The 19,295-nt window shown below is 33.9% G+C and overlaps 1 protein-coding gene across 1 annotated transcript in view; it reads left to right on the top strand.

Annotated features, from left to right (window-relative positions):
- Positions 1–19,295, top strand: part of LOC129218900 (apolipophorins-like) — a 165,393-nt gene that overhangs the window by 77,198 nt on the left and 68,900 nt on the right. The window contains exons 21-25 of the mRNA XM_054853221.1: positions 384–555; positions 2,532–2,692; positions 6,386–6,563; positions 8,431–8,618; positions 17,456–17,679. Of these exons, the coding sequence (XP_054709196.1) occupies positions 384–555; positions 2,532–2,692; positions 6,386–6,563; positions 8,431–8,618; positions 17,456–17,679 (923 nt within the window). The remainder of the gene's footprint in view (positions 1–383; positions 556–2,531; positions 2,693–6,385; positions 6,564–8,430; positions 8,619–17,455; positions 17,680–19,295) is intronic.

The following is a 19,295-nucleotide window of genomic DNA, read 5'->3' as shown; positions in this document are numbered from 1 at the left end:
TTAATCGAACGTCCACTTACATTCTTTTACTTCTCACTACCTGAAATGTGAATGTTTTTTTCTCGTTATGATGATGTTAGAGAAAATTCGAGATAGTTTATAGAAAACGAGGCTTGCTAAGCTCTGGACGAGCTTCTTGTTATAGGACTACTCTCTTTTTCTCGATTTCAGTTCTAAAGTTTCAGCTCGAGAGAAAAAGATCGAATAGTTAAAATATTACTTATTTATGGGAAATTAAAATATTTTTAGAAACGACTTATCTTATTTCAAACATAATTTTTCGTAGGGTAATTAATGTTAAACAGATCGATGTAAAACAAAAATATTTAAATTTGCATTACTTATAAAATTTCAAAAAACCAAAATAAACTTTTTTTTTACAGCCTATTATATTACATTTAGCTGGAGACTATAAACCAAGTTCAGCGAGATTCTTCACAGCAGACGCATCTATAGATTATTCAAGTATTCCTGAAGAAAAACTATTGGCGAAATTAAGCATTGAAAAGTTAGCAAAAGGAAGTGGTCAAATGATTGTTAATATGTACCATAAAGGTAAGGAACAAGTTTTGTTGTTATAAAATTATTATAAAAAGGAAAGAAACCTTAGCTTACCTCAGGAGCGTTTTAGATTACTATTTTACCTATGGCTATAGCTATAATGTCACAAAAAGTTTATTTTTTCTTTCAACTTCTTGTATAAATAAATAGACTAATTTTTATTTGTTTGTACTTCAGACACAGTATGTTTCCTGCTACACCATGCTGTTTCACCTTGGAAAACCAGTGCGCTTAGGATTTTTGTTTGAAATAGGTCACAAAATGAAACAATTTTACTACTAAAACTCATTTCAACTCTATTAAAAACGACTCGCAGTTTAAGTTTTTTTATTGGTCAATAATGATTTAACAAACTAACCTCGAACCTCGTTCCTTTTAAATAAAACCAGTTAAAGTATAGAAATGTAACATATAGTCATCAGAACTCGTCAAGGATAGGCTTTAAGTTCAAATTACCGCATATGGCGATGTTATTCCAACGTCAGCATCAATCACCAGGTCAGAGAAATCGTGACATATTTTACATCGCTTCGATATCTGTATAAGGATCACGCAAACATTTTTGCATATGCTCCACTGTATTTTGATAGGGCAGTAAAGAAAGTAATCATGATACGGAAGATTTTACGTTTTGGGTTTCGTATGTGAATAGTTATTGTTATTCGGCATGACATGAAAGTTATGGACTGAGTCAGGATCACTGTTGGTGACTTACGTGGCTTTGTACAACTAATCAGCGATGAAATTTTACAGAAAAACAATCATTCATGCCACAAAGCCAGAATTGGACTACATTAGATCTTAGAGCATGGTTAAGAATCCTAGTTGATGCTCTGCTACCCAAATTCCACGGATATCAATTCTATCAAACACGTTTGAGCTATACTTGAAAGCAAGCTCAGAATTAGTAAACCAATCTTTAACTTAAAAAAATAATCTTTTCTTTTATTCAAACATTTTATGCCATTGTTTGCTATAGTTTGCCACATGAGAGGGATCAATTGTGCAGCTACATATACTTCCAAAAGTGTACTAGCACAATATCAGGCAATTTGTGATTATATTCAAACGAATTTGTGAAGAAACGTGGTCAGAGATAGAAGGGTTAACGGTTTATATCCCAGATTCCAATTACTGCCGCGGAATCTGCTGAGTTGCAAAGGGATCTGAGGGCTCTGACTCTAGCGAGTTCCAAGGGAAGCTTCATACTGATCAACTTCTATTACACGTCTATGCGTATAAACGGATTTTTTATGAAATAATCATCACCCCACCAATGTTTTCTAGTCGCTCCTCTTAATAAGTGCGTATCATTCTTAGAATATTGGAATAAATTGTAAAAATGATAAGCTAAACATCTTATAAGCTACTTACATAAGCATCAATAATTCTTCGCTAAGAGTGATTTGACTATTTACATCTGTACCTCAGAGCCAGAAGGACGTAAGTCCAAAAATTGCGATTTTCTGTTTATTAGTGCATTGTTTTAGAAGCCTATCCCACATCGAGCCATGTGAACTTAATTCTTAAGAAAAAATCCTTTTCAATTTTTTACCAGGGTTAAAAGAGCTTGCGACCAATCCTTTGCATGCGCCAAAAAAAAAAAAATCTTTCTCTACCGTAAAATTATAAAGTTATCCTAATGTGCCTTACGTTCCTCAGGCTCTGAGGTACAAATATTACAGTCATTATAAAATTTATATAATAAAATCTACATACATTATAAAATTTATATAAATTTATTTATCGTTATTAAAAAAACTTCTTGGCTAGTTTACAAAAATAAATAAATAAATAAATAAATAAATAAAAAAACCTTTTAACAGTTGTCTGAAATGAGTTCCCCCTTTAAAGAGCAATTTATGTCCATTATCTGGGTGGTACAACTTATCATCATGTAATAAACAAGAAGGATATAGAGCTATCACTATCGAAATTAGTTTAATCACCATTTACCCTTTATTTTATAGATACTAAGAATTTAGATTTTGTTATGAAAGCTAACGGTACTTTCAACGAGGAAGAAAGTACTCTTGGATTATTATGGCTCTGGAAAGATGAGAACGGTGCGGACAAGGACGCTTACGCATTAGTTACGTATCCAGTCAACCAAAAGCGATTTGAAGTTGTGGTAAGTTTATGCTTATGTGTTTCTTCTGCATTCATAAACAAGTTTTTTGCAAGTTTTGAGTAGTTCTTAATATGTACTAGGTAGGCATGTTACTCCCAGTCCCCACCAACCTGAGAATTTCTTCTTCAGTCAACGTGACCTGTATTTTATAAATAATTGATATAAATAAATACAGTGTCCCACATCTTGTTTTTCGTAAAGTTGCAGGAAAACCCATCCCTCCCTTCCAATCAGATTTAAGTTTTTAGTTAATTGCTTGGCAAGTTACAGTACAAATAATGTAACACATAATAGTTCGTACTGTAAAAATCCGATTTTCTAAAAATCCCATTTAACTCTTAGATATTTCAGTGGAATCTGCATTAGCGAACATACTACATTATACACTGATGGACAATTGCTAAGGACGGATTACAATGGGCTATGTGACGCGTAAAAAAGTAAGTGTAATTCGATGCCAAGTGAAATAAACTAATGCCAGAACTCTAGAGCATTGCAATGACAATAATTTTCTGTGCTCTGAAATCCAAAAGGCGTTGAAAATTGTTCAAAGGACTAAACGGTCATTTTGGGCTGAATACGTAAAAGTGAATACAGTCGAGTCTCGACTTACGCTAGGGATGCGTTCCAAGACACCTCGCGTAAGTCGGAATTCCGCGTTGTGGAACAAGGTATGTTTAGTAATTTTTTATAAGCATACCCAATTGTTTCAGACGTTTGTAAACACCCTTCACATTGTTTCAAACTATTTATTAACTATATATTAAAGTATCTTTTACAAAGAAACGACTTTTTCTGTATTTTAGAAAAAGCGTTATTATTTGACATAAAATGAGAAACTTGAATCGGAGCGGTTATTTGTATCAACTAAAGCAAAGCGTTGTTTAGACTAATACAGTGGGTGAACTTCCGCTTTCAGTGATGCTAAAGGGATGAAAGTCCATTCAAAAAACCAATATTTAGTATCAACGAAGCCCATTCTAACTTTCCGCCGCTCTTTTCTGAAAAATTTCATGTTGCAGGCGAGTAATTTGTGTCCGCACTAAAAAATTCATTACTCATGAAAAACTCGCGTTATAGCCATTTCGCGTAAGTCGGATCGCGTTGTAGCGGGATCCGACTGTAAATGTAATTACCGCCCCCAGACGTTCCGGCGTAAGACGTCAATATGGGATATGGCTACCATGGAGTGCGATGTAAGCTTCCACACGTCATGTGATGCTTTACACAGCATTATCCAGCAGCTGTTGGGGTAATGTAACCCATTCTTCTGTCAGTCACGGATAAGTGTGTCCTTGCTTATTGGAGGACGTTGACGACCAGCAAAACTGCTTCCCAAAGCGTCCCAAACATTTACAATACGATTCAGATCCATAGAACGTGCTGACCATCCGATGGGTTGAATATTTTGAGTGAACTACACACTCCTGGACGGCGATTGTTAATGACATGTTACGTTGCCATCCATGAAAACAAATTTATCGCCCACAGCACCACAGAATACGTGAACATGAGGCAATAGAACAACATTAATGTATCACTAGCCGACATAGTCTTGTTTGGAAGTACACGAGCGACGTACGGCCATTGATCATAATCCTACCCATACCATGGCACAATTTGTATAGGATACTGGTCCTTTTCTTTTATGTTTTCCGGCTTGTATGCTTTCCACTCTCATGCCAGGTTAGTTGTCGTCCACAATTAGGCGACAAACTGAACCTGCTTTCATCTGAGAATAGTACACAAGCTCAGTCTGCTTCTCTCCAAATGCGATGCTGAAGACATCATTACAACCGAGCGCAAAACACTGACTTATAGACAATGAGATTTAAAAAACAAGCTGACAGGCGTATAGCCTTATTGCATTCAAACGTCTGGCTACAGTTTTTCGGGAAATTTGCTTGCTAGTAGCAGCAGGAAGCTCCTTTGCTACCTCAGTAGCCATGTTGCGCTGGTTCCTTTTCGTTGCTAGCATTAAGTATCAATCATCTGCTGACGTCGTATTGCGTACACGACCTCCCTCGTGACATTTGCTACACATTCCATTTATTTGAAATTATTTCCAAACTCTAGAAACAACCCTGTGGCTGACGTCGAACTCCCTGGCAACATCTAATTTTTTCTGCCTTTCTTCGATGTTGCCAACCACCCATAAGATCATCTAAGGGATGTTGGGAAGACATACCGAAAAATGATTGTTCGTCAATTGATTTTTTCCCGTTAAACTTTGCTTTTGAACAACAATGCTCATCACGCGCCCAATCCATTATACCGCTTGTCAGCGCTATCACGTGACCAGCAATGTCGTGAATCTAAAATTTGCATATACACAACACGTCTTACTGTGTCCTGAACTTACGCTAATTTCCATATTTTCTTTGTTTCCATTTTGTGGTTGTTAACGCTGGTATTGCGATGCGTCTTAAGCAATTGTCCACCATCAGTGTACTTAAAATGCCCGTATTTAAGTTTAACAGCTGCAATTTTTATAAGAGTTTCACGCATTTAAATTGTATTAATAAAACTATTCCCTTGTGAACTTTTTGTCCCTTACCACTTAAACGAAAACTATTCCAGAAATTATAATAAACGCTCTACAACAACAACAAAAATAAATAAATAAAATAAATAAATAAAAAATAAAATAAAATAAAATAAAAAAAGTCTACGCATCTAGAAAGAGTTGTCGGCGTGAAAGAAATTTCACATACCATGGACAATATTGATATAAGAATGATTACAAATTGAAAGAAAAATGATCATTTATTAGTGCAAAAATCTTAAAAGAATGGAGGCTTTAGTACAATGTTGAGCCACTTCTTGCGTGAACGTGCAAAGTGGTATGGACGAGCATTGAGGCATAACAGTCTATCGCGATGTTCTACGTCACCTTGTACTAGAGTTATTATAAACGTTCTCTAAGACCCTTTTTGTGTATGACCGAGCAGTGTCCTGTTAAAAAATGGCTCCTGGGATCCCAGCCAGGAGTGCCAACACATGTAAGTAAAGCATGGTACAAACGAACGTTTAGACTGTCATAGTGTTGTGGATTAATATTTGGGGTGACTATTTATCATACAACATAGCACCCGATAGTATCTTCTAGCTACAAGTGCGGTCGCAGATGGGAAAAAAAGGTAGTTAAGGTCCATCTCCCGGCTTCCTGTTTTTTGCATTTTTTTTCAAAACTCAAGAAGAAAAAAAAATTTTTTTTGATGCTTTTTCAATAAAGAACCAAAACATTTTACTTTCTTCTTAATAGATAGTGCACGTTGTTCATAGATTCTAGACAGCGATAATTCAAAAATCCGGTTTTTAAGAGCAATTTTCCGAAAGACAGCCAAGTTTGCTTTTAGCCAATAGCGGTAAGAAAAACTCTTGAACTATACCCTGCTAATGAAGTTTGATTAAGAATTAATGAAGCTATGGCGTACCGACAAAAAAAACCTATGAAAATAATATATATTAGATATCTTGCGCATGGTTTCTTTTAACAGTTTCTTTTCATAGAGGTTGAGCTTTATGAAATTTCCCGCTAATACCCACGAAAATGTACGTAAAACTTTCACTCGAATATAACCATGTAAACATACTGTGGTAATAATTTACAATTATTTCATGAAAATTCATAAAATGGAAATGTACGCATTCGTATGAAAATTATTTCACTAAAATATGTAATATTTTTAGTACTGGAGGCCGAAAATTCAATACAAGCTTGAGGGCAAAATTAAGACTCCTGAGCGTCTTTTGGAAGATACTTGTGAAGTGGATCTGACTTCTGAGTACAACGGTGCTATAACTAAAGCAAAGTATATAGCTGACTACGAGACAGGCTGTGTCAACTTAACAGTGTTTGACAGTGAAGGTAGTTCGTAATTTTTGTACCCACATATCCTTTTTTCCCTTTCTTACTTATTTGTTTTTTTTTTTTTTCATTCCTTTACAGTTTCTCAATTGTGAATAATTTGGAATTAATCAAGAAATAAGTAAATATTTTTGAAAAAAAAAAAACGTGGTGAAGTTTGGCTCAGTATTAATGGTGCTCGGTGGAAGCGTCAAAAACACCGAATTCGTAGGAAATGGGGAGGGCAGTAGTGCAAAAAGAAAATCAAAGAGTTTCACAATGTGCTCTTTATTGAGGAATAAAGCGGCAGTTTTCAACTGAAGTTAATTTTTACTGCAAACAGACAATGACGCTTCACGAAACAAATTTGCTTCTCCAGCGTTTGATTAAAGCAACCTATGCTTATTTTGTTTTTGACCGATTTTGAGGTGGACTCGTCCAAGGTCGAGCGCCAACGATCTTAAGCTTCACTATATCAGATGTACAAGTATGAAATACGGATTTCAGATAATAGATGCTGCACCAATGCAATTTATTCTGAAAAGATTCGACACTGTGCCATTTTGTAGCGTCACGCGCACGAGTGAGGGGTTAAACGCGCGCGAGTGATAAATGGTAGTAGTATGGGTATAGTGTTACGTTTAGTATGACGAAGTTACACTGAACAAAGAGCATTCGTTGACGGCTTTAATTTCTTTGCATTCATTTGAAGAAAATTAATTCTGAATCATACCGATTATTTTTAGAAGTTTATGATGGACTTGCTCCGTCGCAAGATACGTGTGAAAGATGGCTTCAGCGTCTCAAATGTGGTAAATTTGTTACCAAGATTTGGTAGATGCTCTGTGTTTTGTGGGATCAGAGAGTCGATGTCTGTTATGAGCTGTTAAAACCTGGGAAAACGATTAATACTAAGCGTTACCAACAGTAATAAATCGGTTTGAACCGTTCAATGCTTTGAAAAAAGACCAGAATGCCTAAAGAGGCCAGATAAAGTCATTTTGTGTCATGCTCATTGCCCCCATCATTATGAAAACGAGTTCGCCAACGCGCTGGAAGTTCTCAGCTGAAAAATTTTACCCTATGAGGCTTACTCACCTGGTTTGGCTCTTTCTGCTTACAGCTTATTTGCATCGACGGGTCCCGCACTTGCTGTACTGGGCTTCAGTTCGTACGAAGATGTGAAAAAATTAGCTCGCAGAACGGTTCACAGAAAAGATGAAGATATTTACTAGTGTAAAGCATTTTTTATTATTCTTCTGAATTTAGCATCCCTTTTTAGAAAAAAAATATCCGCATTTCATACTTATGCACCTGGTAATTACCTTTAGCAATGCCAGAATCAACTTGAAATTTAGCGTATTTTTGACTGTCATACCTTGAAAAGATTTGAAACATTTGTGTTGTGTACAATTTTAGTAACGTTTTATCTACCGTTAAAAAGATTTGAAATTGTGCATCATAAGTTCAAATAAACATCTTTCTTGAGTTCTATAGATTCCTATGGATCCATACGAACAGCAATCCATCAGGGCTTAATTTCTAACAAAAAAACTACGGGAACCGTATAGTCTTCAAAACTTATTTGCATATAGAACGGGTCCAAATCCCGTCTATTATGTAAAATTTGAAGACCCCCCCCCCCAAAAAAAAAAATAAGAGCTGAGCTCCTTTGAACTCCGACGTAATGATGTTAAAAATGCTAATGTCATTAAGAGCGATTGGCGCAGTTCTGATATACCAAAATTGCACAATTTAAAGTCATTATCGATGCAAAAAAAAAAAAAAATAACCAAATGAATTATAGGGTGAAAAAGAAACAAGAATATCAATTGATATGATACTTTACATTTATTTATCTATTTACTTACTTTTAATTACTTCGCAGGAGAAGCTTCTCGCATTATTGAATTCTGCAACGGTGTTGGAACTAGAAAGCTATATTCAGTCGTAATGCAAAGTAAGGACGAAGATGGAATATGGAATATTGACCTTGAGCAAGAAGTTGTTCAAAAAGGCCTGTACACTATTGGATTGAAACAACATATGACACCTGATTTCCTCGGATCTACTTTGGTATGAATATTTCTTTGCTTCTTTAGCAATTTTAATTTCACAAAAAACTCATTTATTAGTGTTTTGTTGCAAAATAAATAAATAAATCTCTACATAGTAAAAAATGCAGTCTCCAAAAAGCGTCTGTGTGTTTGAACTCGCAAAACTCGAGAACTACCCGGCTGATTTTGCTGAAATTTTCACAGTTTGTTCCTTTGAGTCCTGAGAAAGTTTGCAGACCAGTTCGAAAACAATTCGATGAATAGTTCTTTTTTTATTCCAATTTAGGCCCGATTTTCACGTAAATTCCGCTGAAATTTAGGCACTACTTTCTTCATTAAATCCATCAATAAAAAGTGAAGGAATTGTCCCACAGTTTTCTTTTTGACAGCATTGGAAAGAGCTACTTTTTTTTACTCCAGATCTAAAAGTTTAACCCTCTATCTCCATTAGAAAAAAAGTTACAAGCGAATTAAATGAAGTTCAAAAATCTGTTCTCTATTCAAGTTGTGAACCATTTTATTTTGTGTTTCCACGGTAACGCTTTTTGAATCCATTGTTTATTTCCATCTTTCTCACTTTCAATTCTTAAACGTATTTTATTTTGGGTTTCCATGGTTACGCCTTTTAAATCCATCTTTCTCATTTTATTTTAATGTTTTAAAAGTATATTAGTATCTGTCGTCATTGTTTGGGGAGGAAATTTTGAATGATGGTTTTTTTTTTTCTTTCATTTAATCCTGGTTATTGAAGATACTTCACTTGACGCAATGGTTTTTTTCAAGGTAGACCGGGCAAAGCCGGGCAACGCAGCTATTAAATAAATAAATAATGATATCATATCAATAGCAAAGGTATCAACTAGTTCTGTATAATATTAAAAATATTTCCTGAAAGGAAATGCCGAACAATAAAATCGCACTAACAATTAAATCAGGAATAAAAAGTATTTAAAGTTTGCAACGCTTCTATACTACTCATCTGTATATAGAATAAGAAAAACAATGATCTTTTTTTCTTTCAAAGCTCAAAATCTTTCACTCGTCTGAACTAACAGTGAAATAACCGAAAACTCGCAGAAAAAAGAAAAAGCAGAAATATTTCCGAAGAAGCAAAAACTGAGTCATTCTTACCTTTAGTGTGACTCTGGTAACTTGATGCTTGACCTTGGACGAGCTCGTTTAGGTTTAGGTTAAAAGAAGAGAAATCTTTTGATTATCACAACAAAAAAAATAGTTATATGCTTTGCTTAACCCTACTTAAAAAATGCAATCGTTTAAGCCTCAGCGGAATTAAAGGAAACTTATCAGAGCCAGATTATTTGAAGTATTTTTTACTATACCCCCCACAAAACACGCAATCAATTAGCTAACATATGTAATCCAAAACTGATTTAGATTGATTTACACTCACTTATGACAATATGCTGACATAATTGAGTGTAATTCAGGGGAAAAAAGTATGTTGAAGTAAAAAATTCGTTGAAAAAATAATAAAAAATCCAAAATGGGCAAATCATTAATTATAAGAAATATGAATTTATCGGTCGGTTTGAACTCAAGAACGTTATTCCCTCACAGGTTATTTAAACGCTGTCCTCAAATATAAAAAAAAATAAATGTTTTATGTTATTTTTATATTACTATTTCTTAATAATTAATTATGAATGTTTATCAAAAAAAAAAAAAAAAAAGTTGGAAAACTACATTAATTTTCTTCGTGACATCAATATAAAATGTACAAACCTTCCAAACATTTACAAAGAGAATTTTCTACATCATTTTGATTAAGTTTTATTTGAAAAAATGTCTAAGAAGAAAATAACATTAAACTCTCACTCGTTTTAACTTTTCTGTTACAAGCTTCCGAAAAAGCACTTAGTTAGTTATTCTTTAAAAGCTCTGAAAAACTGCCCTTACTCTGTACATTAAGGAATTTTCAACATTTTAAAATTGATTTCAAAGCAAATAATTCTATAAAAATAATGAAAAATAGTCATTTAACGCTCATTATAGATTTAAACGTCATAACGTAAATATAGTTCATATGGCTTATAATTTCCTAATTTCATTCATGTTCAACATGAAAATTTATTTTTCAAAATACTAGTAAACGTGTCTTAAGTGTTTGTGCAAGTGCAGGTATAACATCAATCCCACAGTTCGGCAATTAGCGGTAGCAAATGTGTGATTGTGATGTGTCTCATGCAAATGAAATCTATTTTGCTGGACTAAATATGGATTAAACAACAATTGTTACATGCTCAACCAAAAAACAGAACATTTTCAAATCGAATAAGTATTAAAGGTATCATTGATATCTTAATAAATGTAACTTACTTTTATTTTGTCACATTTATGTGAAATTTTTATCAATAATGCGAGTTATTGTAGTTTAGAAGAATGCAAACGTATAATTTAATACTAACAATTTTTAAATATTAAGAAATATATTAACTGCTTTTCAAATTGCTTAACCACTCACTTTCTTGCAACACCAAGTGACAATAAATTGTTTGACGTTTGAATGTGTATGCTATGCAACCCGTTATCTTCTGTTAAACATATTGAGTTTATACACATGGTTGATTTTTATTGCTTTTTCTCCATATAACGTCATATATTGAGTATATATATCCTTCACACCCACGCTCCCGAAAAAATATGGAAATGCCTAAATGCATCGAAAATTCTTCAAAAGCTTTCGAGTTCATCAAAACTCGGTACTTTGTTCACTATTTCTAAACTAGCTTCCCTCCCATGTCATAAGTTTCTAGTTTTTGCAGCAAACCAAACTTTCGCGAATTCTATTACAGAACTTAGTTAAATTTATTGCATCATTGCAATGGTTAGTAATAAAACATGCATAATAAATGTGTTATTCCCAACACCCAATACAGATTTTTACTGTTTTTGATTTAAGATTGGATATAATTAAATATAACGTCGTGTAGTCAAGAGTACTTTTTTGATCCTTTGTCTCTAAAAAACCTACTATGATATTAAGTTTTACTATTCAAGCTAATTAATCATATTTTAGCTTCAGATGACGCTATCATATTAAACGACAAGTTGGGGCTAAATATTTGAATGTCAATTTACAAACGCTAAGTACGTCAAATTTGAAAGGTTTTGTAATTTTGTTTTCAATTAAAATGACCGTTTTTCATTATTTTTGAGTGAGTTCAACTTCTATATATATAAAAATGGATGTATGTTTGTGGGTGTGTGGGTATGTGTGTATGTTCCTCATACAAATCCAGTTTTCGTCGGATTTCTTCCAAATTTGGCACAAAGGTAAATTATTGCTCAGGAATTCATATAGGCGGGTTTTTGGAATTTTAAAAAGACCCAGAGGTCTAATTTCATATTTTGAGTCATAAAATTGTTCTTTTCTGCACGAACGAATTTTTGTATAGTTATGAATTTAGTCTAAATGAAAAGCCCGTAAAAAACTGCCCTAGATGAAGTTTCTTCAAAGATTAACTTTAATCGTTAAGTTTGTGAACCTTGGTTCAAACCAAATGAAAACGGTTATAAGCATGTAACCACCAGGAGATATTTCAAATGCAATCAACACAAAACGTATCCTGAACGATGCCCGTTAATGCCGCTTAGCGATGAGCGTTAAAGCATGTTTGGCGAGAACGCCGTAGATGTAAGAAATGATGCTGTTTACATCATTTCTTAAACTGCGACCTATGAAGCCCCAGAGATACATTGATGCTACTCATGGTTCTACTTAAGCTACCGTTAAATTATAATTTCTTAATATTGTTTACTTATAAAATCCCCAACAGTAAGGGTTGCGTGTAATTTTTGATCAGGGTTTTTCCCATTAATAGCAGAGAAAGTACAAACATGAATAAGGTAATAATATTGCATTCAATATTGACGTACAATCTTCGACTGTTTCAGCATTAGAATACTTTTATTAAAACCTCATCTATTTCATTCTTGCAACAGAAATTTAATTTAATGGTCTGATCCTTATGAAACCAATTTGCAATGTACAAATTTTCTTTATACTATTCCTTGATTTGCGTCGAATCTTTAAGTAATTCGGTTCAACTATAAGAGATAACCTAATTCGGTTTAATAGAAGTCGCTCCAGGCTGCCACAAAGGTAAATTGTTAATTAGGAATTTATATAGGCGGGTTTTGGGAATTTTAAAAAGACCCAAGTTGGTCTAAATTCATATTTTGAGTCATAAAATTGCTCTTTTCTACACGAACGAATTTGTGCATAGTTATGAATTTAGTCTAAATGAAAAGCCCGTAAAAAACTGCCCTAGATGAAGTTTCTTCAAAGATTAACTACTATCGTTAAATTTAGAAACTTTGATTCAATGGTTTGCAACTTATAACCACCAGGAAATATTTTAAATGAAATCAAAACTAAAGGTATTCTCCAAGATGGCCGTTAATGTCGATTCGCGATAAGCGTAAAGCATGTTTAGCAAGAAAACCGAACGAAATCGAAGTGTTGCTGTTAAGCGTTTTTTTCCGGCAGAGCAGGAATTGCATTGCGATCTCCGACAGTTCTACTTTGCATGCTTTCTTTTGGTCAAGGCCGTATCCAGAGGGGGGGGGGGCCTGACGGGCCTGTGCCCCCCCCCCCGAAACCCGAAAAGTTTTGTACCGTAAAACAGAAGAAGGTTTCTTTCTTTCTTTTTTTTAAATTTCTATTGTCAGAAAAGGAAAATTACAAAAAAAAAATATTTTTAATTTTGCTACTATTCAAAATTTATAATATTTTGAAGAAATACAGAAAAAGCTGTTCTAGTTCTTATTAGCTGCAAGGCACACTTGAAATTTAGACCTTTATTTAGGACTTCCTGCTCTCTTTCCCAATTGAATTCAGTGCAGTCCAGGGTCAAGGCAGGCCCTTTGTCAGTTCGGTAGACTTTTCAACTCTACCAAACTGACTTCTGTGCACTTCCTCCTCCAGAGGCGTGCACAGAAATTTTGGGGCTGTCACAAATGCTTTTTTTGGGCCCCCTCCATATTGTTTACCCATATTTTCAACCCTAGGTTTAAAAATATTGGGCATCATTTAAGCTCGGGCCCGGGCCAACAGGTGTCCCTTCTCCCCTCTGTTCACGACCCTGCCCTTCTCCCCCTAAAACTCTTATAAAACTTACACTGTACTGATTTCGAGCCGGACTCCCCAAAGGCTGGGCCCCTAGTTTCCGATTAGGCGAGTATCTTGTTACCAAGATGTGCCAAATTCAGCTCCTTGATACATCCTGAGTAAAAAATGCAAAAATCACGATTCTTGCGTTTTTGTAGCATAATTTTCAAGATCATTTTTGTGACTGATATGTTTCTTGTCTTGCATTTATTTAATGCCGAATTCAGTCTCATGGAAGTTCTTTTGTTATTGCTTGTTTTTTTTTTCTTACTTCTACTGCATACTGTTAATACCTTAAAGTATGAGAAAAAAATAACACTTACTCTACTCTCTTTCATTTTTTGCACGACTTGTGTTTGAAAAAAAAAAAGTTTGTTTCGAGAAATATTTCGTTGCATTTATTTTTAACTTAAAATGGGTGTGTTTTACAAAGTTATAATCGTTTTGTAAGACTGTGCAATCAACTTCTGAAAAGTGTAAATAAAAAGCTTCAAATAATTTCTACTGTTCGAGAGTCTTTGAAAATTATTTAAGTTTTTGAAATTCATTGAAAAGTTCTTCAATTTTGTATCTTATCAAGAAAATAAAGTATGAATTGTCCAAATGGCCAGAATATTACTCTTCCGTTCTTATTTTCTGAATGTCTACACCATTTCTTTTAAACTGTTTTGTACAATTTTCATACTGTAGGGCATTTAATGGGAAAGAATTGGGTGTTGGGGGAGTGATCAAAAACAAACTTCACTAAAAGCCGATATGAGCAGATGGCGGGGTGCTTCTCTTTTCTCCTCTCTGTCCATTAAGTTCCATGATTTGTCGAGCAAGCAATTTTTATTTTGTTTGATCTTGATTTGCAAAAGAATGTATAATTTTTAAAAGACTTTGTTTGCCTTTTTTTTTTCATATTTTTGTAGTCTCAATTACCTAATATAAGGCCTCAAAATACAGATTTTTTTTTTCAAAAATTTCGCGGGGGGAAAACCTCCGGACCCCCTGAAATTATGGATGTTCTACATCCGACTTAAAGGGACACTCTCCTGTTATCCTTACCACTACAAGGTGAATAAGAAAAATAATAAGAAATTAAAATAACAACAGTCCAAACAGTGGAATCATTAAAAATAGAGACAAAAAGTCTTCTATGTTAACATTTTTATGCGTTTGGTGTGTCTATATAGACTATATGTGTGTGTGTGTTAGGGCAATGTGATAATCCGGGCCCCTCCCGAAAAAAATTTCTGGATACGGCCTTGCTTTTGGTATTTTCGTTGCAGTAATGGTAGAACAAAGTTATAGATTAGTATTTCCCACATGACCAGCCCAGAAAATACCAAAATCAGCTCGGTATCGATAATACATTCATTATTCATATACAAGCTTCAACTCTTCAGCAATTTAACGTTGGATGGTCCTCAAAACCAATATGCATATGTTCTTTATACTATTCTGATTTACGTCGGATCTTTACCTAATTCGGTTCAACTAAGTTTAATCGCTGAATGCTAACAAAGAAAAAGAGTAAAAAATACAAATTTCGCAAATAAATTGCAAAATAATTATATTTGTGCGTAGGAATTTGTAGCGTATCTGGAATTTGTTTTCCAATAGGGAGGGAGGGGATGGTTATAACGTTTATTACATGCACATAAACTACCCTACTAAGATTACCAATGCGTGCTAAAATTAAAGGTTGCGCACCTTTTTTACCCGCAAAACCACACGGAAATATAATTCGGCGGAATTCATACAGTTTGGGAAGGTTGGAGTTTTAAGTTTGGAAAAAATGCAAATAAATATTAATTTAAATTTAAACTGTTTTAAATTGCAAAAAATTGGTAATATGAATGGAAAATTATCACTGTAATAGCTTAAACTCTCTTTAACAGTATAGGGATAAGGTGAAATACTTTGTATCTCATGTGTAACCATAATGGACGATTAAGTGCTGTAAATGTATTTGAGATGTAACTATTTTCGATATAGATAGCTTTATGTTACTTGCTTAAGGTTGGTTTCACTCACAAATGAAATTCTTCTTGCTGCTGGGAGGAGGACTAAGAACAATATTTAGGAGAAAATTTTGAATTAAATTTATGGATTAGAAAAATTTGAATCATTTAAGTTTTAAATTTTTAAACTACGTTTTGAAACGTGAAATATATTTCGTTTGCTTTTAAGCTGTGGATAAGGAGAACAAAATATGCAACAAAATTCTGTAAAATGCAAACAAAAGATTTGTGTTTTATCCAGAGTTAAGTACAAACAAGACATTTATTTTTCAAAAAAATTCACGGGCTGCAAATAATTAAAAAACAAAATCTAACACGGATAGTGACCAAAATGCGCACGCTTACTTCTTTCTCTATAACGCAGTTTAATTGAAGGTTTTTAAATAGTGTGTTCAATAAGTTCACGTGCACCCATTCCCATTTTTAATGTTTTACATAACTTAAAATAATGACTGTAATGTAGTCAGTGGACCCACTCCCACCTCTCACAACGACTGTGTCTCTATAAATTAAAATTTTGATGTTCTCAAAAGAATACTCTGTCTAAAGCAAGAAATTTAAATACGTGCTCTCTCTACCTGCACCAGTGTGCGATATCATGTATAACATTTGCGGCAAGTATTACGGTTTAAAAATTTGAACTAGAACTTAAATCTCGACAAATTTCAAATCGTTACAAGACATTAATATTACTGTCTAACTGTCATTTTTACCTACAAAAATAGAAATTTGACGTCAATGTAAGAAAATAAAATGTAGCTAACGTGCGCCTTTTCAGGCAAGTTACACTTATCCAATTTTAGTCTATGGCATGGTACTAAATAACCTTGGAAAGAGCAAGCAGACACATTTTGTAAAGTTTTTTTATACTAAGCAAACTTTTTCTGCGAAATGTGCTTTCCTGAAAACGTACAAAATAACCTATCACTTGATACCTTCATTCGAAAAACACCGCCAAAAAATCCGTAAAACGGAGTGTTATCGTCTATTAACAACACTGACTGAATTCTTTATTTTCTGTACGGTGGACTATCTGCTTAGCTTTTGAACATTGAGGATGGTTTTAAATTAATCTGAAAATATTATGACTGTGTCCAAGAAGACTATTTTGTATATATTTGTGCCTGACAATAGGGATTGACTTTTTTTTGGTAAACTCACGACACTTTCTAAGGAAACATTTAATGATTTATTTCCGAATAAAATGTACGTGAAAAGTACTATTGCATTTTTTTTTTTTTTTTTTTTAGTCTTGGGGAAAGCAAAACCTACAACGCTTTTGTCTTGAAGCATCACGTAAAAGGTTGTCCCACAAGACGTGCAAAAGACAATCATTTGTCTTTGTATCAAGACAATTTATGTACCGCCCGTCTGATTCAACCTCAGACAATGTAACAGTGGACACTACAGAGCCCAAACAATATTTCTCATACTTTTTCGCTTTAAGTTGATTTTTTCGGCAAATGATTGATTTTCTATGTTATTTAAAGTATTTTGAAGATTTGAGCCTAGAAAGTGGTGTGAATGTATTTTTTTACGCTCATTTAGATAGAATTCATTCATTTGATAATCCAAAAGATATGTTGCATTGAAAAGCACCCGGGCAACGCCGGGTAGTAAGCTAGTAGATAAATAAAAAACCAAGAAATGTTATGAAATTAGTAGATTTTATTTGACCAACATATACAAAAATCTTTTTTTTTCTTCCATGAATAGTTTCATCTCACGTCATTAGCCGATGAGCTTTTAGATGGAGGTCTTGGAACATTACCGATTTCTGACTCGCCTCAGTATAAAAAAATAAAAGCCTCTTTTGACGCTAAAGTTTGGGAACCATCTAAAGCATTTTTCGTACAAGGAGCTCCGAAATTTGCAAAAGATTTGAAAGAGGATTTTACCTTTCTTGGAGCAACGCTCAGAGACTACTACAACAGCCTACCGTAAGTGATTTTACTGGATGATTACAGTTCATATTAAATGATAATTTTTAAATACTAACAATTTAAAGTTGACGCAATAACTCCTTAAAATTTCGTGATACGATATGGGGTTGAAATTTGCTTTCATGGTTTTACTCAAATATTAGTACGAATACAAAATTTAGTAATGTGTTTCAAGTACATTTACTTTAATTTTACTTTAATTTTTCATGGCGAAACATTATGAATTTCTAAAGGAAGTTATTTTTTATTCATAGCTTACAGGTTTACTAATTATAAAATTTTTATCAAGTCTCCGTTTAAATCAATTACGTTGCTATTTTGGTGAGATCAGGAGTGGTGGAAGCTTCTCGTGCTGTTAGATGGTTCGAGCAAACGACATGAAAACGCTCAGATACAGTATGCACTCAGAACGCACATACACAGTGTGATTTAAAAATAACCGATCACTTTAGGGATAGAATAAAATAAGCCTGGTAATGTGCTTTAAAGCTAATATTTATTTAAAGTTGGATCCATTTAACTCAGAACAACGTTTTAAACGGTCACCCAATTCATCCACAGATTTTTCAATTTCGGTTTTGGGAATGTTCTTCAGCACTTGTGTCACGGCTGCTTGAATGGCTGGAACATGATCGGACAAAGCTCCTTCCATTACAGCTTTCAGGTTCAGGAACAGAAAATAAACACACGGTGATAGATTAGGTGAGTGCGGAGAGTGATCAAGAAAACAAATTTATTTTCTGTTCTAGAAACTGAAAACTGCAATGAAAGGAGCTTTTTACGATGTTGTTCAGCGTGACACAGGTGTAAAGAACATTCCTAAAACTGAATATACAAAGGCTGTGGATAATTTGGTTGACCGTTCCAAACGTTGTATTATTACAGGAATCTTGTTTGGAATAAATATTAGCTTCAAAACATTTTACCACGCTTATTTTATTCACTGAAAATTTCAGTTATTTTTAGATCACACAAAGTATGTTAATTAATAATACCAGAGAGTGACATAGTTCAGATAAGTAAAACAGAAGGGATTTTTTCACTGGTGGGTTTTAAAACCATCAGCTCTTAAAGATTTGAATATTTCTATCCTTGCAGTTTTTTCACGATACTTCGTGCCGAATTATGGCATTGAGGAATGTATAAATCATAAATATAGCTTAGCTACGAGCAGAGCCTGATTACCGCAGGAGCACGCGGGGTACAGGCCTCTCCTCTTAGATTTCAGGGGGGCCCAAAATCCCCTTAATTTATCATGCTAGTTAAAAATGAATAATGATTTCACTCCATCTCAGGGATATTTTTGCTAATGCCAAGACAAGGAAAAAAACCTCTTATTTGTTGATGAAAATTCCCTTTAAAAATTTGATCTCTGTTGCAAAACCCGAAACCACTCCAAGCTTAGTCTGTGTTATATCATTGATAATTTTCATATTTACGGTTTACTGCAATGGGAAAAGTTTAACCACATCTTATATACTATATCTCTTCTACTTTTTAAATTTACATGTACTATATTGTGATATGAGGTACCACAAAATTTAGCATGGCTGTTTTGATACCGAAGTATCGAAATACTTTATTGCTTCATTATATAGAATAAACGGGTACAA

The sequence above is a fragment of the Uloborus diversus genome, chromosome 3, assembly GCF_026930045.1.
Source record: "Uloborus diversus isolate 005 chromosome 3, Udiv.v.3.1, whole genome shotgun sequence".
NCBI lineage: Eukaryota > Metazoa > Arthropoda > Arachnida > Araneae > Uloboridae > Uloborus > Uloborus diversus.
The sequence above is the reverse complement of the archived record's forward strand: the minus strand, read 5'-3'. Positions and strand labels throughout refer to the sequence as shown.